The sequence below is a fragment of the Erinaceus europaeus genome, chromosome 12, assembly GCF_950295315.1.
Source record: "Erinaceus europaeus chromosome 12, mEriEur2.1, whole genome shotgun sequence".
Classification (NCBI taxonomy): Eukaryota; Metazoa; Chordata; class Mammalia; order Eulipotyphla; family Erinaceidae; genus Erinaceus; species Erinaceus europaeus.
Window position 1 is genome coordinate 78,167,829 of NC_080173.1, and position 22,515 is coordinate 78,190,343.

The window sequence follows — 22,515 nt, forward strand, 5'->3', positions numbered from 1 at the left end:
AGGAGAAAAGACATGGAGGGAAGGGTAGTTTTAAGATGCACAGGTCAGGCAGGGTGAGGGCTTGGTCTTTGGAAAAGAGCCTCTTTAAAAACTGGCTGAAAACACATTTGAGAGGTGAGAGAAACTGGGAGTTGCGTTCTGAGGATCACTTTCTTCTCAGTCGAGTAGGGTTCTGCTTCGAGAGAGGATAAGTTAATTTAGGGCAATGTTGCAGGTTTGAGGGTTGGAAAGTTGGTCTGAGCAAGAGGAAGAGACACTCAAGAGTGTCAAGGCTCTGGTTTTCAGTCTTTTCTTAAAGGGTGTAAAATGATAGGTTAACCGCCAGGTGGCGATGTCTGTGGAGGTTCAGTTATCCCATAGGCCCCGGCGCCGGGGCGGAAGAAGAAGCGGAGGTGACGCTCTGCCTCGCTTCTCCTCTACTCTCCTAGCCCCACTGACGTTGGACAACAAAGATGGCGGCAGGAACTAGCAATTACTGGGAAGGTGAGGACGAGGCGTCTGGGTGGGTCTTGCGGACCGGCCGAGTGGTTGAGTGAGGACAGGTCGTGGCGGGGGAGGCAGTGAGGGAAAGAGCCAGGCCTCTGAAGTGGCGAGACTAAGGGCAGAGCTTGTCTAATGGAAGCCCCGGGGCCTGGGAGCTGAGCAGCCCCGGCGCGGAGCAGAAAGAAGGCTGATGGCCATGAGAGGCAGCAGGACCGGGACAGGGGCTGAGCTGCAGAGCGTGAGCAGAGGCTAGAAGAGCCCGAGTTTCCAGAGGAGAACTGGGCTGAGGGAGTGAGGAGCGGACAAAAAGGCTTGAGGAAAACTGAGAATAAACAAGTGTGCAGTGAGAAAACAAAACAAAACAAAATCCCGAGTTGAGACTGGAGGAGTCAGAAGCGCCTTAAAATTGAGATCAGTGTTGGACAACTGAATAGGAAAAGAGGGAGGAGGAACTTCCCCCAGGTCCCCTTGGGCTCGGACTTCGATTGGGCGTTGGAAGACAGAGGAAATAACTTGGTCTTCTGCTGTGGGGGGTGGTTTTGTTGAAAAGAGAACGTGAGAGAACCAGTGTAAGTTAGAGTTCTTTCACTTGCTGTGTGCATCCGAAGAAGGGGGAGGGTCTTGTGACTGGACAGGTGCACCCGTTTCTGACACTAATGAGCCAATAAAGTAGGCTTACATTAATAAAACACCGTATTTCTTGCAGTTTACATCGCACTAGTGCAACAACAAAAAAGTACTCTCTGAATCCCTTTCAATCCTTTTGCAACCCACTGAAACGTCTGGAGACCACCACCTGCCACAGTATAGTCAGTATCAGCCTCTGGGTCTAAGAATCGTGGTTCGCACACAGTTTATCCTTGCTTGTCTGCCGTTTAAAAAATGCTTTTACTTAAATGTTTTCTATTCATTATCTATTGGAGGAGACAATTACTAATTACAGAGAAGCATGTTTATGTTTACAACATGTACAGGAAAGTCAGAGATACACATACACACACACAAAAAGAAAAGAAAGAAAAGTCAGAGAGGCCTAGAGGTAGTTCACCTGGTAGGGAGCCTGCGCTGCCATGCACTGCCCAGGGTGGATCCCCACCACCATGGCCGGTGGCACCACATGGGGGAAGCTCCAGTATTGTGTCTACCACTGTGTGGAAAAAAGCTGCCCAGAAGAAGTGCAGTTACAAACGTGAGGCCTCAGCTCTGCCAAATGAATAGAATTTAAAGGCCTGTTGGAATTGTATTTACATAATAGCTTAAAAATTTTGTTTTAAAAAAAAATTATGTTGAGGTGGCTACTAATGTTTTTGATACTAGTCATTAGACTATTATCTTTTTTAGTTTATATTTTGTAATATATAGTAGCTGGTTATTGACAGCCTACCTACTTCATGCCAGCTGTTTTTAAGCACATGATTGTTAGTGTATAGACACATCCTAAAGGTAGGGGTTCAGAAAGCAGAAAACTAATTGATAGATGGAATACATTGCTAAGGAGTCTCATAGCAGAACTAAGATTCTGAGATTTGGTCCATAGGCAAACCTATATCTATATATAGGTATGATTTTTATTTTATTTTTCCATCAGGGTTAGTGCTGGAGCTTGGGGCTTATATGACTCCACCATTACAGGAGGCATTTCTTTTTCCCTTCCCTCCCCTCCCCTCCCCTCCCCTCCCCTCCCCTCCCCTTCCCTTCCCTTCCTTTCCTTTCCCTTCTTTTCCCTCCACTCCACTCCCCTCCCCTCCCCTCCCCTCCCCTCCCCTTCCCTTCCTCCTTTAAAAAAGATGAGAGGTGGAGAGGGAGAGACACACACAGAGGAGAGCCACCTCCACTACTTCTGGGAGCAATGGAGTTGTACAGGCACTGAACCCCAGCAATAACCCTAGTAGAGAATTAAAAAAAATTAATTTAGTAATCCTGGGGACTAGGAAATAGCTTAATAGCTTACCCAACAGAGTATTTACCTTACTGGTGAGGCCCTGGGTTTGAGCTCTAATGCCACATGTGAGCATCATGGACAACACCTGGATGCCATTCTATAGATGGTAGAACAGAACCATGGTTTCTCTTCCTCTCCCCTCTCTTTTTTTTTTTTTTTTGCCTCCAGTGTTATGGCTGCGGCTCGGTACCAGCACTATGACTCCAGTGCTCCTGACAGCCATTTTTTCCATTTTATTGGATAGGACAGAGAGAAGTTGAGAGAGGAGGGGGAGATGAAGAGGGGGGCGAGACAGATAACCTGCAGACCTGCTTCACCGCTTATGAAGCTTTCTCCCTCCCTGCAGGTGGGGAGCAGGGGTTGGAACCCAGATCCTTCCACTGGTCCTTGCACTTCCTACTGTGTGCACTTAACCAGGTGCAGCCTCCCTCTCTTTCTAAAGAATAGAAAACTCTGCCCATGGAGGCTGAATGGGTTCATTCCCTAGCACAGCAAAGCAATAACAAATGCATAAACCCAGAATTTCATGAGTTTAGTAAATTGGAGGAACTAAAGAGCTATGAAAAGCCTTGTCAAAAACAGTGGTGGGGTCTGGTGGTGACTCAGTGGGTAAAGTGCACACTTCCTCATGCTTGAGACTGGGGTGAATCCCACCATCATAGATTGAGCCACAGACAGTAGAAACTCCACGGGTGGTGCAGGCATGCTTTGGTGTCTCTCCCTCTCTGCTCCTCTCCTCCCTACCATCTTTCAAAAACATTGGCCTTGAAAGGTGGCTCAATAATATTGTTCATGCTGATCACCAATTATATTCAGCTCCTTTGTGATTTATATCCTCTTCTGTTCTCTGATTTATGAAATTTTACTACTGTGGAAAGAATTTCAAAGATATCAGGACACTTAACCCTCAAACTGTCTTTTGGATAAAGCTGAAGTTTTCTATCTCCCAGTGTTTTTTTTTGTTTTGTTTTGTTTTTAACTTGTCTCATCTGTTTTAAATAAGTGATGGTTTTTTTTCCTGGGTAAGTCTTGGTTTCCTCTTTAAAACACTTTCTTTATGGATTAGGGGTTGGTATATATCAGTATATGATTATTTGTATTGTGTGTGTGTTTTCAGGAAAGTTTTGGGATTTTCATGTCTAGTGAAGGCCTTTTTTATCTAATCATTTGCTTTTCTAATTTGGTTAAAGATCTTAGGAAACAAGCTCGGCAGCTGGAAAATGAACTTGACCTAAAACTAGTTTCCTTCAGTAAACTGTGTACAAGTCATAGTCACAGCAGCACTCGAGATGGAAGACGCGACAGGTATAGGTGCTACCAGATTCTGTCTCTTCTGCCTTAAAACACATCGTTTTTAAAGTATTAAAAACTGACACATATATACTGTAACTTGGTCAGTAGTGAATTATTGGTATTTTTCTTCTTTGTTAATGATTGTTTTGTTTATTTAGTGACATAGGATTTTATCTTCTTGAGACAAGAAGAAAGTGTCTGAATGCAAAGGTTGTGACAAAAGAATTTGGAAGAAAATGCTAAGGCTTAAGAATAAGTTTGTGTCAAATAAGTATTCTAGTTCAGCCATTGTAATTGTGGTTGTGTTTCTTGTATCTTTTAGTTGCTGAGTATTCAAGGAACTATCCAAGTGCAAAATATACACACTAGTCTGATGGTTTAGAGTGAACCTAATGCACTGTGTATCTTTACTATTAATCATCTAAGCTATTTTAAAATTTGACTCTTCAAAAAAAAATAGGCATATGCTACTATAGGCCATCCATTTGTTTAAAAAAATAGGAAATGTTTTTAATACTTATAACAGTTTAAAGAATAGTACATAGACACCCCTATCTCTGTCTCCCACATTAAGAAATACTCACTACCAAGTGCACTGTACTGAGTAAACTACCTTCCCATCCCTGATTGTTCTATTAAAATGTTAAATTCACTATTATCCTGGAGCTATTTGTAGTCATGCTTGTTTTGCTCATGTTTTATCCAAGGGTATATCAAATCAAAATAGCTCTGGATTTAAGTAATGACATTTTTTTTTTTCCAGTGTATTCAAAAATACTTACTGGGAGAGAGCTCACAGAGCGGTCTAGCCACAAGCCACCATATGAGAATACCACACAGAGAAGTTCAAGAGTTGTGAATCAGTGCTGTGGTGTGCCTTCTCCCACTCACCCTCCTCTCTGTCTCCCTCTCTAAATATATTTCTATCTCTATCTCTTATCTCTAAAAATAAAAAGAAAGTATCGTAAAGAGGTAATCCTGTAAGCATAAAGTCCAAGTGAAAACCTGCCAGAAAAAAAGTACTTAACAAAAATAAAACATTTTTGTTTTAAAATGTTCCTTGCTGTATTATTAACCATAATAATTAGTCAGAATATATATTTTTAAATGTATCTTCTTGAAAGTAAAACAGAAAGAATGCTTATCAGTTTTAGTGAAACCCCTTATAGTACCCGTCTTCTTACTCCCCTTAGTCTTCCTATTTCACTATGTGTATTTATGGCACTAAGCAGTAGCTTCCTATTATAGTTATTCTACACTTTGCTTTTTTGTTGAATATCATCTTTAAGATGAAGTTATGAAGGGCTAGGGAGTGGTGCATCTGGTTAAATGCTCACATTACAGTGTGCAGAGACCCAGGTTCAAGCCCCTGGTACCCACCTGCAGGGGGAAAGCTACAGTTGTCTCTCTCCCTCACTATCTCCCCTCTCCTCTCAATTTCTTTCTGTCTCTATCATATATATATATATTTTAAGTGGGTGTCCAGCAGTGGTGCACTTAGTTAAGTGCACAGAGTATTCATAAGGACCTCCACAAGAGTCCCGGTTTGAGTCCCCCACCTCCTCACCTGTAGGAGCATCACTTCACAAGTGGAGAAGCAGGGCTGTAGGTGTCTATCTTTCTCTCCTCTGTCTCCCCTTCCCCTCTCAATTTTTCTGCCCTATCCAGTAAAAAGAAAAAATAATGGCCTCCAGGAGCAGTAGATTTGTAGTGCCAGCACTGAGCCCCCCAATAACCCTGGAGGCAAAAAAGTTTATGAATACATTTATTTGTGGTATATTCATTGACTACCTATAGTATTACATTATAGGATAGTATCACAGTTTTTTGTTTCTTTGTTTTTTCCTTCTAGAGCACTGCTCAGCTCTGGCTGTTGGCGGTGCTGGTGATTGAACCTGGGACCACCAGGCATTGAAGTCTATTATGTGACAAGCTTTGTTGTCTTCTGGGCATTCACAGCTTATTCTGTTGGTGAACATAGTTTCTACTTTTTGCTAATTAATGATTGAATAAAGTGTTTAAGAATTCTATAAAGACTACTGATAATCCCCACGTGCAGGGGGAAAGCTTCAGAAGTGGGAAGCAGGGCTGCAGGTGTCTCTCTGTCTCTCTCCCTCTCTGCCACCCCTTCCTTCTCAATTTCTGGCTGTGTCTATCCAATAAATAAATACAGATTTAAAAAATAAAGGAAAAAGGACTACTGGTAACATTTTTATGAGTAAAAATGTTCCTACAGACCTAGCAAAGCAATTACTGATAGCAGAATTGTTATCCTCACTTTATTGTAAACAGTGATTTTTGAGGATTGGTGCTAGGTGGGATATTTTTCAACCAATATTAAAAACAGCAAAAACTGAAGTCAGCCATTGGTGCACCTTGTTGATCTCACAAGTTAACATGCACAAGGGTTCAAATTCCCTACCTGCAGAGTAGAAGCTTTGCAAGTAGTAAACCAGTGCTGCAGGTATCTCTTTCTCTTTCCCTCTCTGTCCCTTCTCAATTTATCTCTGTCTTAGCAAATAAAGTAGAAAGAAAAAAAAAGGGAAAAAATGACTATTGAGAGTGGTAGATTCATTATGCAGGTAATGAGCCCAAATGCAAAAACTGAGATTTGGTTATGAACCCAAGTCTTCCTCTTCCCAGAGTCCTCAGCATTGTAGTCAATAGTTTTTTTTGTTGTATCAGAGCACTGTCCAGCTCTGGTGTATGGCGGTTCAGAGGATTGAACCTGGTACTTTGCATGAGAGTCTCTTTGCATAACCACTACGCTACCTACCCCTGCCAAGAATTTTTTTTTTTAATAAGCACATTATTAACGAATACATTATTATTAAATCTAGTACAACTATCATCATGTTATCTTGGCAGATTCCCTTCTCGTGGAGCATGTGTTCATCGGCCATTGATCTTTTTCATATATCTGGCAGGAGAAATATGGGCACATTCTAAGAGAGAACCACAGGCAAACGAATGGAAATATGTCAAAAAGAAATGAAAACTTCAGCCTAGTTAAGCATCTTAAAAATCCACCAGGGTCGGGAGATAGCTCACTTGGTAAGAGTGTGCACCTTACCATGCACAAGACCCCATGTTTGTACCTCAGCACCATGTGGAGGCACCATGATACCAGGGGAAGCCCCACAGATGGCAGAACGTGCTGTGATGTCTCTCTCTAAAATTACAAAAGGAAGAAGTCAGCCTGGGAGCAATGGAACCTCGCATGTGCAAGACCCTAGCACCACAACTTTTAAAAAATAAATAAAAATATATTTTCTTAGCTCCCTTTTGCCTCTTTCATTGTTTATTACTAGTGTTTTGGAAATGTATGTGGAAAATGGAAGTGGTATCAAAGTATTTTTTTAATGTGGTGCTGAGGAATGAACTGAGGGCTTCATGCATGTGATATCACTGCTGAATGGCCTCCCTGGGATAAGTTTTTAATGCCTTATTTTAGAGAGAAGAGAGGCAGAGAGAAGGAAAAGAGACCTTATTGCTCCATCCCTGGAGCTCAGCCTGGAATTGTTAACTCAGGCAATGCCAGAGCTTAAATCCAAGGCCTCTGCTAGATGAACTGTCCCTTGACCCTGCTAAGGTACTTTTTTTAAATGTTAAGCTGACAGTTTCGTCCATTTTCATATCTTGCACTCAAGTGCTATCACAGGACAGAACAAAGTCTTCAATAAGACTAGAAAACATAGTCACTGCCTGAAATTTATCTGTGATTAGTATAGCCAAGAGCTGCTCCTATAATAATACTAGGTTGTCAAAAAAAAAAAAAAAAGTCATAATGTATTTTTCTACCCAGAGCATATCACTTGGGCCTAAGGAGCCAAAATTGCTTAGGGATTTTTTTTTTTTTTTTTGCCTCCAGGGTTATCACTGGGTCTCGGTGCCTGTACTACAAATCCACTGTTCCATTTTTTCCCCTTTTTGTTAACCTTGTTGCCCTTGTTATTGCTGCTGTTGTTGTTGGGTAGGACAGAGAGAAATTGAGAAGGGGAGGGAGAAAGATAGACACCTGCAGATCTGCTTCACCACTTGTGAAGCGATCCCCCCTGCAGGTGGGGAGCCAGGAGCTTGAACCGGGATCCTTACACCCGTCGGTGCTATGTGCACTTAACCCGCTGTGCCACTGCCCAGCCCCCAGGGGAAAATTTTAAAAAGCTATTCCTATTAGATCCCATAACTTTATCTGTTATGCATTTCATTGTCTCTTCTTTCATAATACAACATAGTTCTCCAGTTTTATTTTACATAATTTATTCCTTTAGTTATTATTTTTTTTAAAGTATTTATTTATTAATGAGAGGGATAGGAGAGAGAGAAAGGACCAGACATCACTCTGGCATATGCGCTGCTGGGGATGGAACTCAGGACCTCATGCTTGAGAGTCCAACCCTTTATCCACTGCAGCACCTCCCAGACCAGTCTTTAGTTATTATTTAATTGTATATTGTGATTGGTTAAATAACTTTTATTTGGAAAACAGTAAATAAACACTTTGAATTTCTTTTTTAAAAGATTTTATTATTTATTTATGAGAAAGATGGGAGTAGAGAGAGAAAATGAACCAGACATCACTCCGGTACATGTGCTGCTGAGGATTGAACTCAGGACTTCATGCTTGAGAGTCCAATGCTTTATCTACTGCGTCACCTCCTGGACTACAGCACTTTGAATTCCTTTACATCATAAAGACTGGGTATATTAGAGTTTGGGAAAATTGTACCTCCTATTGTATTTTGTACTGAATTTAGTACTTGGCTCTATAGCCATACCACCCTGAACATGCCTGATCTTGTCTGAATTTAGTACTTAGTCTATGTGTGGTGTTTATAAACAAACTTGTGAAAAATAATAACTTCTTAAGAAACAGAATGTCTGAGTTACATTGGTCTCTTTAAGAATAATCTTATTCTAGTACATTTTATTTTCTAAAAAAGACTAAATTTAAGAATGGATTATCTTTTCTTGAATTCTCTTTAGCTCTGACACAACACCCCTTTTAAATGGATCAAGCCAAGACAGGATGTTTGAAACAATGGCAATTGAGATTGAACAGCTTTTGGCAAGGGTAGGTACTTTTTGTTAAATGACTATTTTGTTAATAACTGTGTGCTTGTTAAACATATTGCTAGATTATTTTAATGCAGACATGTTTATTTAAACCACCATTTTACTTAAGTTGCATGCCTCTGTACTTGAAAGTTTTTCTTTGCTTATCTGTCCAGGAATTGTTAAAACAAAACAAACAGCTATTTTTTAAAATAAACATTGGTTTACAATATAAAAATTGAGGAGTATCGTTTCACACCTACATGCATAGTATACAACTCCCCACACCCATCACCAAAGTCCCACATGGCACAGTGTCATCTTTTCTGTTGGCAGAGTAGTATTGCCTTGATTATAGATCTCATGATTTCCTTTATCCTGTAATCTGTTTATGGAAATTTAGATTGATTCCATATTTTTTAGGCCTTGTGAAATTGATGACAGTAATCCCCGGGTCCTATCAGTGTTACCAGCCTTTGTGAATAAATTGGGAAAAAGATAGAATTTCAGCCTACCATTTTCTTGTTTTATTGTGGTGTCATTTAAAGGTGTACATGGGAAAATAATGTATTTTAATCTTTTCCAGTGCTTTTTAAGTTATTTTTCTGATTCTTTTTTTCCTCTTTTTAGCTTACAGGAGTAAATGATAAAATGGCAGAATATACCAACAACGCAGGTGTTCCCTCCTTGAATGCAGCACTAATGCATACATTACAGCGACATAGAGATATATTACAGGTAATATAGATGGGCTTGAGGTTTTTGTAAAGATTTATTAATGAAAGAATGAGAAAGGGAAAGGATGGAACACTCAAAACGTTCCCATTGAGAAAACAACAAAGACAACACAGCTGTTTAACACTGCTAAGTAAATTCTTGTTAGTAAGATAGTAAAAAACTAACAACGTGTTGAAAAGGAAGAGGCAAAGTTTGTGTGTTAAGTGGCAGGGACAAGATTGTAAATCCAACACAATCAAGAAAACCAAGGGGAGAGGGTTTGATAGCATAATGGTTATGCAAAGAAACTCTCAAGCCTGAGGTTCCAAAGTCCCAAGTTCAATCCCATCACACCACCATAAACCAGAGCTGAGTAGTGCTCTGTTAAAAAAAAAAAAAAAAAAGAAAGAAAGAACTAACTAAATATTATTAGACACAAAAATCAGAGGCTGGATTATAAAATTAACACATAAAGAAATAATTTTTCTACATGCAACTAGTCTGTTAGTGTATACAATGAAAGAAACCATATAATCTTTTTGTATAAACTAGATAAGAATGTATTAAACTTTACTGAGGAGCATAAAACTAGAAAGTTTTACCTGGACAGTTTGAAATCATTTTGTCAGGCCAGCGAAAGAGCTCACTTGGATAGTGTGCTGCTTTGCCTTGTGTGTTCCTCAGGATTGAAGCTCCCACCCCTAACCCCCTTAACCGAAGGAAACTTTGGTGCTGTGGTTTCTTTCACTCTCTGTCTCTGAAAACAAAAAACAAAAATGCCATTTTATCATAGAATTTGTTTTTCTTTGTAATTCTTCATAAGACAAGGTACAAAAAGATAAGAAAAATGGTGATGTAATGGCACTATTCTGGCACTGAATTGCATTCACTTGAAAGAAGTCCGTTTTTCAGGAATGTGATTGTAATGTCATAATTTTTTTTTATCTCTTGTCAACTTTGGGGGAGGGGGGATTGAATTCAACTCATGCAATTTAATTTCTTAATTAGTAGTTTTCTTGACAGAAATGTATATGATAGCATCACTCATTCAATAGAATGAATATATGAATGAATTTGCATTGAGGCTGGTCATCAATTTATTGCAGGATTATACACATGAATTCCATAAAACCAAAGCAAATTTTATGGCAATACGGGAGAGAGAGAATCTCATGGGATCGGTGCGGAAGGATATTGAGTAAGTTACCATTTATGTTATTTGTAGAATGATTAACAACAAATTGAGAGGCAGAATCTTGATTAGGTCTCAAGTTTTCTTTTTCTAATTTGACTGCTCTTTAAACATCACTCTTATAATACATTACCAACCTACTTTGTTGGTCTAGCTCCAGTTCTTCCTGTTATCATTGACCCCTACCAATGATGGGAATGTGTGTGTGTGTGTGTGTGTGTGTGTGTTGTGTGTGTATGTGTTTTACTAGGTTTTTTTTTTTGTCATTTTTTATTAGTGATTTGATAATCATTAATTGTTCATTGAAAACTATGGAGAAGCTCTCTTTTTTTAAATATTCCCTTTTTGTTGCTCGTTTTATTGTTGTAGCTATTGTTGTTGTTGATGTTGTCTTTGTTGGCTAGGACAGAGAGAAATGGAGAGAGGAAGGGAGGGCGGGTGGGGGGGAGAGAAAGATAGACACCTGCAGACCTGCTTCACCACCTGTGAAGTGACTCCCCTGCAGGTTGGGAGCCTCACACCGGTTCTTGCGCTTTGCGCCATGTGCACTTAACCTGCTGTGCTACTGCCTGACTCCCCCCAAAATGTTCTTAAATGCTTCATTTTGTATTGTTCCAGGTCATATAAAAGTGGTTCTGGAGTAAACAACAGAAGAACTGAACTATTTTTGAAAGAACATGACCACCTGCGAAAGTAAGTATATTGGGCATATGCATACTGTGTTATTTCTCATACTTACTAATTGGTTTACTTATATAACACACATCTATGATATGTATCATAGGAAGTACTTTCTTAATGCTGATGAATTTAACTCTTAATAATTCTTTTTGATAGAAGTGAAATTCTCACTATTATAAGTTAACCATAATTTGGAAAGATGTGCTATTAAGTAACCAAGCTCTGTTAACCATAAAGCAAACAAAAATCTATGTTTGTGTCAATTATAGGTAATGTGCCTTTATTTATTTATTTATTTATTTATTTATTTATTTATTTATTTATAATTGTTTTATTTTGTTTGTTATTGGATAGAGAGGGTTTGAGAGGGGTAGAGGAGATAGAGAGGGAAAGAGACAGAGAGACACCTACAGCCCTACTTCACAACTTGTGAAGCTTTCCCCCTGCAGGTGGTGTGCACTGTAACGTGTGTGCTTAACCAGGTGCACCACCACTTGGCTCTAGGTAATGTCTTTTATTGCTTTATTGTTTCTTTACTTCAGCTAGTCTCCTCATATTTTTGTCTGTGGTTACTAGTATTGATAATAATAATGATAATACTGAGATGAATAATGTTTGAATGGTCTGATAATACTGTATATATCAAGAAGTTATACAAGATAATTGGCTATATGTCAAATCCACAGGAAATAGCTTATTTTCCAAGAATTCAGGAAAAAATGTCTAAAGCTAAGTTGTACTGTTTGTACATATTATTTTTAAACATGTCACCATACTCTATCCCTTTTTAATCTACTTTTTCCTCTGCCATGTACTAATATTATGTAATAGTTTCTGAGCTCAGCCTCTAGTACCTGAGTTTTCATGATCAAAAATTTTCTTGATATTTGCTGCTGAGCATCATGAATTTCTCATGTCCATATAAGCTCACTGCTCAGTTAATTTTTCTTTAAAAGACCATTCTTTTAAATACAGCTGCTAAATTTAAAAGCAAAAAAAAAAAAAAAATTAAGACCCCCCCCCCCCCAAAAAAGCCTAGATTCTTCTAGTGTTGGGAATAATTACTAGTGCTCTTTCAGTTGAATATTAATGATTGGCACAAGAGGGCAGTCTTTCCTAGAAAAACATTTAGCTGATATTTGTAGCTTTGGTAGTTCTTTTTTTTTATTTATTGAAGGCCATCATAAAGGGGGCCAGGTGGTAGTGCTCCCTGTATGGCATACATATTATAATGCTAAGTTCAACCCCCTGACCCCCAGCTGCAAGGGGACACTTCACAAGTGAAGTAGTGCTGCAAATGTCTCTCTTCTATCCCCTCTCCCTCTCAGTTTCTCTGTCCTACCAAATTCTCTGTCTCTATCCAATAAATAAGATACTTTTTAAAAGACCATCATAAAAGAATTTCACATTATACCCAAGATATAGTAATATATTCTTGTAGTACAAGATAATTTAAGTGATAGCACATTAAAGTAACACAGAAAGATTCGATTATATCTGCATTTCTGTAGTTATTACCTTTAAAAAATTAATAGTTAACATCAAGTTTAGTTAATAAATTGATGCTAAAACAAGTGTAGTTGTTAATATCGTCTTTGTTGGATAGGACAGAGAGAAATGAAGAGAGATGGGGAAGAGAGGGGGAGAGAAAGACAGACACCTGCAGACCTGCTTCACCATTTGAGAAGTGACTCCCCTGCAGGTGGGGAGCTGGGGGCTCAAACCGGGATCCTTATGCCGGTCCTTGTGCTTGGCGCCATGTGCACTTAAGCTTCTGCGCTACCACCTGACTCCCAAATTGTGAACCTTTTCTTTTGTGTAAGGATTTCAAATTTTTCACATAGTTCTTTGACTTTTCAGTAGTACATATTACTCCATGGTATAAGTAACTCATAGTTTATGTAAGCATTTCCATAATGTTGATCTTTGTATTCCTTCTTGTTTTTACATTTATGTATATTGTGTATGCTGTGTTTTACTGTACATCTTTATATGTGTTCATAATTACTTCATAATAAATTTCTAGACTTGGAATTGCTGGATTAATTTTTTTTAAAGCTTTTATATAGTATTGTCAGCTTTCTCCCTGAAGACTGGTTCACAGTTCTATCAGTAGTACACATTTTATAATGAAGCCAAGGCAATGCCATCAGGCACTGTGGCTGATCTAATGAATTTGTTGCTCATATCAAAGCTCAGTTTGCCGCCCAGAACTCAGTTTAGTGTGGCCTTCTTCACTGTTAAGGCAATAGTTCTAGGATCCTTTCTAGAAACAATAAAACAAAAAATCCAAACTCCTGTTGGTTTGTAGCACATGGCAGTCTGGAAGCTTAAGTCACTCTCCTTTAGCCTTTTGTGCACTGGCAGCATTTTCCAAAATTTTCCTTTTTCATTCTTCATAATCCTATGTCACATCTTCACCTTTTTGTGTTTTATGTGGCATCTCTATTACCTTTTCAAGAAATTTACTTTGCTGGAGGTTCAGACACTGTTTTCCTTTTCTTCACAGTTGGAACAGCAGAATCTCTAGGTTCTCGATCAGTCTGCTGAGCAATCTTTTCTAGTGGTTTACATAGATGGTCAAATATGCCTTTTTTCATGCCAGATATACCTACCATTTTATTTTTATCCACTTTCAGATTTAGAGTCTTGTATGCTGAAAGTAGTGCATCTGTGGTAAAAAGTGGCCTGGATAAGTCAAGACCCACTTGCTGTGTCTGTGGAAGACCGGACTCATAGCTTTGCAGCATCTTTGAAGCCATGTACTCTGCTTCTGTACAACTAAATTGTGCAGCAAGCTCTCTTACAACAATATTTGAATTCAGGCCCAGTAAATACTCAAAAGATTTAAGACAGCTCTGATATATCTTCTTATTCAAACCAGAAAGTTTAATTAAATATGCCCTGTCCAAGGGGCACTTCATATGGGGAAGCTGCAAGGTCCAGGCACATGATAACATTGCTATGTGCAGACAAGGCAACACACTTTATGTGGGACAGTGAAAAGTATTCTTATGCTTTCCTCAGTACCTTGGGCTCAGAGATGCCCATGTGTGGGGCTAAACGCCTAAGCAGCCCCAACTCCATCGCGCCGCACACTCTCAGTCTTTCTAAGAAAGTTCCTGATTCTCTTCATCCCTGCCAGTATTGACTTGCTCTGTGTTTTGGCTCCAGTCATTCTAGTAGATATCTAGTGGTATCTAATTATTTCAGCTTGTAGAACCATAATGACAGGTGATGTTGAGCATTATTTCATGTTAATTTTCCATCTGTTTATCTTCTCAAATGAGATGCCTATACAGATATTTTGCACATTTTTTGTTGGATTTTAAAAGTTCTTTGATTGTTTTAGATAACGGCCTTTTAACATTACGTGTTTTGCAAATATTTCCTTTCAGTCTGCAGTTTGGCTTTTCATTCCTTAATGTGTTATCAGGTAGATGATTTTAATTGTAATGATGTTTAGCTTACTATTAGTTTTTTTTTTTTTTTATGCCTCCAGGGTTATTTCTGTGGCTCAGTGCTGGCACTACAAATTCACTGCTCCTGGTAGCCATTTTTTTCCATTTTATTGGCTAAGACAGAGAGAACTTGAGAGGGGTAGGGATAAGGAAGAGGGAAAGAGAGAAATAGACACCTGCAGACCTGCTTTACCACTTGTAAAGTGTCCCCCTTGCAGTTGGAGAACAGAGACTTGAACCCGGATCCTTGCTTCGGTCCTTGCACTTCACATTATGTGCACTTAATCAGATGCATCACCACCCAGCCCCGCTCCCCCCACCCCCGTTAGGTTTTCTTTCATGATATTTTTCATACTAATTCTAAAAGTTGGTTGTCAAACCCAAGGTCACCAAAGACCTCCTATGTTAAAATTTCCAGAAGTTTCAGTTTGTATTTCATATTTACACCTATGCAAATATATAATTACATATATTTATTATATATAATGCGCACTTTTTTTTTTTTACTTTTTTACTTTTTTTATTTGTAAAAAGGAAACATTGCCAAAATCATAGGATAAGGGGTACAACTCCACACAATTCCCACCACCAGAACTCTGTATCCCATCCCCTCCCCTGATAGCTTCCCTATTCTTTATCCCTCTGGGAGTATGGACCCAAGGTCATTGTGAGGTGCAGAAGGTGGAAGGTCTGGCTTCTGTAATTGCTTCCCCGCTGAACATTAGCGTTGACAGGTCAATCCATACTCCCAGCCTGTCTCTCTCTTTCTCTACTGGGGCAGGGCTCTGGGGGAGCGGTCAGTAATATACACTTTTATATTTATGTCTGTGATAGGTTTTGAGTTATTTGGGGGGGAGATATATGACGAGTATATTTTCCTTTTTTGCATGTGGATATTCAGCTGTCTTAGCACCATTTGTTGAAAAGACTTCACCACGGAGTTAACGTGGTTGATCTGTCACAGATCAGTTGACTATATTTGTGTGGTTCTGTCTGGACACTGTTCTTTTCCATTAATTCGTCTATTCATTTACCTAGGCCATCTGGGTTTCTTATGTAAAACACAATACATATACAACAGGAGGTTGAGTAGAAATGGGAAGACATTTTTGTTCCCCCACTTCCAGAGTTTTTATCCAAATATTTGAGTGAAAAATTTTAATTTAAAAATCAATAAAATTGTGTAACTATAGTAGAAACAGAAAACTTAAGATACTGGGTTTGGCAGCTTCTATTAATTATTTTTTAGACTTTATAAAATGAGTGTCAACAGTTAAAAGCATGACGGTTAGACTAGAAGCCTGCTTTCTGGGTTTCATAACAGAAGACAAGTAGTCACTTTTTAAAAAAATTATTTTTATTTATTTATTATTGGACAGAGACAGAAATTGAGAGCGGAGGAGGAGATAGGAAAAGAGACAGACAGACAACTGCAGCCCTGCTTCACCACTTGTGAAGCTTTCCTCCTGCAGGTGGGGACCAGGGGCTTGAACGCGGGTCCTTGCACACTGTAATGTGAGCATTTCACCAGGTGTGCCAACGCCTGGCCCCGTCACTTTTTTCTTTATAGTTTAAAGAACTTTTGTTCCTGGGTGAGTTCTTGGCAATTAATAAACCATGAAAAAAAGTTGTAGGTATTTCTTGTTCTACCCAAACTAGAACAGAATATGTTACGATATTAATGTAATTATAAAGTTGCAAAAGAATACTACTTTGCTTTTCTCTGTTTTCTAAATATCTGTAAAGTAGAAATTAACACCCGAACAGCTTTTTGTATTCTACTGAGCTTAATTGCATTTGATTAACATGTTTTAATAGATGTTTATGTATGTAATCAGCTAAGCAGGATATAGGCTGTAAGGGACTGTATTTTTAACTATAAATGAGAGACTGCATCATCTTACAATGATTGATGTAATTGTCTTTTTTCTACTCGTTAAAAAAATTTTTTTTTAATCTATTTTGGATAGAGACAGAAATTGAAAGGGAAAGAACAGATAAAGGCAGAGAAAGACAGAGACATCTGAGCCCAGCTTCATGGCTTGTGAACCTTTGCTCTTGAAACTGGGGCCTAGGAGCTTGAACCCTGTTCCCGTGCGTGGTGATGTGAGCCCGCAACCTGGTGCACCACCACCTGGCCCCATGATGTCTTAGTAACAACTACATACTTGGAGTGTGCAGAGGAATTTATTGAAGTTTAGTATGATCTTTTTTTTTTTTTTTTTGTTATTGTTTTACTAGGGTACTACTCAACTCTGGCTTTTGGTGGTATAGGGGATTGAATCTGGAATCTCAGAGCTTCAGGCATGGGAGTCTTTTTGCATAACTATTATGCTGTCTCCTACATTCCTATTTATTTTGTGTCCCAAGACGTGAGATACCACTGCTACTGGGCCAACTTTCTTTTACGTTTTAATTTCAGATATGTGGAGAGGGAGAGAGGGGAGAGATACCTTGTACCACTCCATAGTTTCTCTCTCTGTTGTGGTATTGAAGCTGAAACCCAGAGCTTCATACATGGTAAAGCACAAGTTCTATTGGTTATACTTATAAAAATATTTTTATAATATAAAATATTAAAATATTTTTATAAATATTTCTTATAAAAATATTTTTCCCAGCTTGTAGTTCACCTTTTCATCCTCTTACCAGAATCACAGAGAGAAAAATATTTTTCTCAAGGTAGCAACAAAGAGCTGGGGTACGTCTGGGGATGGGGTATGGAGCCACACAGCTCAAAGCTTTTTTCAGTGTGATGGGGGTTGGGCTCAAACCTGGGCCGCACACACGGTGAAGCAGCACAATGTCCAAATGAGGTATTCTGCTGACCTCAGAGCAAAAGTTTAAATCTTGAGTAAGTCCAATTTATCAGGTTTTTTTTTCCTTTTCAAAGTTGTGCTTTTTAGACGAGTAGTGAATGATATGCTTAGCTCCAGATTTTCTTAAAGCTTTGTAATTTAATGTTTCGTATTAAATTATCATATGCTCTAAATTAAAGTTTGTATAAGATGTGAGAACTCCATAAAGCTTCTTTTATTTCTTGGCTTCTGGATGTCCATTGTGTAACCACTTGTTAAAATTTTCATCTTTCCTACATAGAATTACTTTGTATCTTTGTCAGACATCATTATGATTACTTAGTGGATAGTGTATATAGACATATAGGATATATAGTATATAGAAATACAGTTAATTGTTGCATGCTTGTATTGTGTCTTGCATCTTGCTGAACTCACTTAGTAGGTCTAAAAAGTTTTTATAGAAATGATTTGGGATTTTCCATGTAGAAAATCTTGTCATCTTCAGACAGGAGTAGATAGCATAATGCTTATGCAAACAGATTCTCATGCCTGAGGCGTCAAAGTCCCAGGTTCAATCCTCTGCACCACCATAAGCCAGAGTTGAGCAGTGCTCTGGTAATAAGAAAAAAAAAATTTTGTCATCTTCAAAGAGTGATAGTTTTATTCCTTTCTAATTTGTATGCTCTTTATTTCCTTTGTGTGCTTCATTGATTGTACTGGCTAAAGTTCCCACCAGCGTATCGCTTAAGAGTGGTGAGAATGAACTTCCTTTCCCTTTCTAAATATCAGGGGGGCAAAATATCTAGTCGTTTCCTGTTCAGCTGAAAGCAGTTCAGACTGTGTAGATGCTCTCTATCAAATTAAGAAAGTGCCTTACTAGTCCCATGTCTCTTGAGAATTTTTCTCTTGAGTGGAATCTGTCAGATGCTTTTTTTCTCCCCCTCTTCCACTGGAGTTATCACTGGGGCTCTGTGACTACATGGAGAGTCTTTACATGATGACAAAATTTGGAATGAGGAGATGGAATAAATCTCAATAGTATGGATTTTTTTTTCAAGAGTAGGGATGAATGATGTTTTAGAACTAGTATAGGAAAAACTAGAACTGATTATAGAGAAAGAAAGGAAAAGGAACTATTAGATGTGAGGGTGATCTGGCTGCGACATCTGTCACCCCATTGATCGCCAGGGTTAATTCAGCTGATCTGGCTGGCTAGGTGGGTGTCCCTTTCCTCCCTCACCGCTCCATGTGCGTCCCTCCCAAAGCTGTGCTCTGGGTCGAAGAGGACAGCCTTCCCCAAATAGGGATGGACCGGTCTTCAGTTGAGGGTATGAGTAGCTGTGCTCCCCTGCTAGATCCTCCAAACAAGCTCTCAAGGAGAAGGAGCTATTACCTAGTGAAATGGTACAAGTCAGTTTTCTGAAGTGACACTGCTATTGTGTGGGTTCTAACAGTGCCAATTACTTTGTGATCCAGACTTCAAATTCTTTATCTGTAAATGGTGGGAACGGGTAAACTCACTGTCATAGAACTCTGATGACGTTAAAGCAAGAAAGATTTTTTAGAACAGTACATGAGTCATGATAAACTACTAGCTATCAAATTTTTAACAAATTAGTAGATTGTGTACTCTTTGTGCTTTAATTATGTAATTGATTGTATCTCCACTGAGGCTATTAACACAAAACTATAAACACAAAATTAGTTTGTTGAGTTCAGCAATAGATTTGCCTTCTTGTTGTAATGTCTGGATTTTGAAATATCTTATGTTTATGTCCTTTGAAGTACTAGATGGCCCTGGTGAGGACAGTCAATCAAATCATTATATAGAAAAAGGAGGTATTGGCCCTTTTTGCTACCTGTGACTATTAAAGGCATGTGTGTTGTTCAGCAGATAAGTTATACCACACATTAGTATAACTACTTACTAGCATTAGAATTCCATTGTAAAATTTATGAAACTTAGTGTCTTTTTCCCCCTTTTGTTGCCCTTGTTAATCGTCATTGTTGTTGTTATTATTGCTGTCATTGTAGTTGGATAGGACAGAGAGAAATTGAGAGAGATGGGGAAGACAGAGGGGGAGAGAAAGAAAGACATCTGCAGACCTGCTTCACCACCTATGAAGCGACCCCCTCCCTGCAGGTGGGGAGCTGGGGGCTCAAACCGCTTCCTTACACAGGTCTGTGTGCTTTCCGCCATGTGCGCTTAACCTGCTGCACCACCGCCCGGCTTCCAACTTAGTATCTTTTCTTTGCAACAACCCCTGTCTTGCTCTACCAGGCACTTCCATATACACTGGTTAGCAAAATAGATCTTCTATAATCAATAGATACTATCTGGATATTTATACCAGCTTTATGCTTACATTTAGAATTAGTTCATGCTGCTGATCTAATATAGTAGCAAAAACCACCAAGTGCTTACTACATGACATGTATATTATCATCTTATCAGTAGGTTTTATTGTCATTGCCATTTTACAGACGAGAATGCTGAGACACAGGATAACTTGCCTAACATCAGTTCATAAGTAGAAGAGCTAGTATTTGAAAGCCTAGTTCTCAGTCTCTCTCCACTGTGTTTGTAATTTTTGAAAATCTTACTCATAGGATTTATTAGAACATGTTTGTGACAGTTTTAAAGTGTATCTTTATTCCATGATGCTTCCAGTAGTTTAGATTTCCTATTCACTAATATTAAAATCAAAACTTACATGTTTATAGAATGAACTTAGAATTATGTTGGAAGGAAAAAAGTAGTTGGGAAAAATATGCAGGGCTTATTTGAGTGTGTACTGTGTACCTTTTCCTGTGCCAAATGGATGCAGATACCTAATAGTTTCCCACTTTCTGCTATAAAGCTGACCCTTTATCAAACTGCTACTTACAGACTCCTCCATAAATTGACTGTTTAGAACTTTCCAATATGTAGGACATAAAGGCAACAGATCAAAGGTGCATTTGATGTCTTTATTTAGATTCTTGAATTCTAAAGAATGGTAAGCTGAAATTTGCTTTCTTTTTTTTTAAGGGAAAATCTTAAAGTTGTAAATAATTGCTACATAATGGCATCAAAACATCATTACTGTCTCAACAAATTAATCATTACTAGGTTTTGAGTAGATAATGGTGCCAATGTCTAAAGAAGTTTCATTTCTTTATGCTGTCATTTAAAACATTCATATAGTAAATCTTTGGAGAAAATAGATTTAAGCTAACAAATAAAAGTAAAATAACAATTAGAGATATAGATATATTCATTTCAGAGTTTAGAATTTCCTCTAGATGCTTTAAAAAATGAGTATTCACACAAATGACTAACAAGTTAACCTATTTGTAAAATGTAGGAAGAAGTGAATACAAGTTTCGAATGTGCTTTTAATAATGCCATTTTTTTTTTTACTTGTAGCTCAGATCGGCTGATAGAAGAGACAATAAGGTAGGAATTTTTTGTTTGTTTGTTTTTGTTTCACATTATTGTATTCTGTTGTCACTTGCCCATAACTAAATAGTTCCCAAATTTACCTGAAACTAAAAGTCAAATTCATTCTCCTGAAAGAAGAGCATTTTATTAGATGGTAATGTATTTCTTTTGTGCCCTCCCCATGTCAGAGTATTAAAGCCCAAAACATGTTTCCAAAAATATTAGAATTTATTAAATGTTAATTTTCTAATTCATACTCAGTAATTTCAGCTTCAAGTCTTTTTAATCTCATTTTGTAAAGTTGTTTTATTTTTATTTATTCCCTTTTGTTGCCCTTGTTTTTGTTGTTGTAATTATTCTTGTTGTCATCGTTGTTGGATAGGACAGAAAGAAATGGAGAGAGGAGGGGAAGATAGAGGGGGAGAGAAAGACACCTGCAGACCTGCTTCACCACTTGTGAATCGACTCCCCTGCAGGTGGGGAGCCGGGGGCTCAAACCAAGATCCTTATGCTGGTCTTTGCACTTTGCGCCACGTGCGCTTAAACTGCCGCACTACAGCCCAACTCCCCTAGTCTCATTTCTAGCGGAAACAGATTTAATTAGGTAATACAGTAGGATGTCTTATTCAGACTATTTGTATAGATTTGGTTTCTGCTATAGCAGTTATAGATAATCTACTACAATAATGTTTAGAGTTTTTTATATTTTGTTTTGTTTTTTACTGTGCTGCCACAACCTTCTACTTGCATGATTCTACTGCTGCCATGTCAGTTTTTTCATCTTTATTTTAGACAGAGATAAGATAGGAGCAGGTGGTGGGGAGAGAGAATCACTATGGCACTGCTCTACCATCTTCTGAGCTTTCCCCAGTGCCATGGTGTTCCCACATGGTGCCATGCCTTGAACCCAAAACTTTTTTTTTAATGATTTAATAATAATAATGATTGACAAGACCATAGGATATGAGGGGAATAGTTCCACACAACTCCCACCACCAGAGTTCCGCATCCCATCCCCTCCATTGGAAGCTTTCCTGTTCTTTATCCCTCTGGGAGCATGAACCCAGGGTCATGACTGGGTACAGAAGGTGGAAGGTCTGGCTTCTGTAATTGCTTCTCCACTGGACCTGGGCATTGGTAGATTGAGCCATAAACCCAGCCTGTTTCTGTCTTTCCCTAGTGGGGCAGGGCTCTGGAGAGGTGAGGGTCCAGGGTACACTGGTAAGGTCATCTGTCTAGGGAGGTCAGGATGGTGTCATGGTAGCATCTGCAACTTGGTGGCTGAAAAGCATTAAGATATAAAGCAGAACAAATTGTTTAATAAGAAACCTAAAGGTAAGAATATAACAGGTGAGATTTGGGGCCTCTATTTTGGAAAAAGCTAGGAGCTCTCTTTTAGGTATATTCCAAGGGGCCCATAACTACCAATTTTTGCCTGAGCCTGACAGTTCACATGCAGATGGGTC

The 22,515-nt window shown here is 38.6% G+C and overlaps 1 protein-coding gene and 1 pseudogene across 2 annotated transcripts in view; one reads left to right on the top strand and one right to left on the bottom strand.

The window, feature by feature from the left end:
• Window positions 1-408: 408 nt before the first annotated feature.
• The window catches only part of GOSR1 (golgi SNAP receptor complex member 1), a 34,236-nt gene continuing 12,129 nt past the window's right edge, over window positions 409-22,515 (top strand). The window contains exons 1-7 of one of the 2 annotated variants that reach the window (XM_060204100.1): window positions 409-483; window positions 3,616-3,736; window positions 8,705-8,792; window positions 9,404-9,511; window positions 10,597-10,688; window positions 11,301-11,375; window positions 21,035-21,064. In XM_060204100.1, the coding sequence (XP_060060083.1) occupies window positions 453-483; window positions 3,616-3,736; window positions 8,705-8,792; window positions 9,404-9,511; window positions 10,597-10,688; window positions 11,301-11,375; window positions 21,035-21,064 (545 nt within the window). In that variant the 5' untranslated portion in view covers window positions 409-452. The remainder of the gene's footprint in view (window positions 484-3,615; window positions 3,737-8,704; window positions 8,793-9,403; window positions 9,512-10,596; window positions 10,689-11,300; window positions 11,376-21,034; window positions 21,065-22,515) is intronic. The other variant, XM_060204101.1, reaches the window with a different exon arrangement.
• Window positions 13,699-14,450, bottom strand: LOC103111191 (origin recognition complex subunit 6-like; annotated as a pseudogene).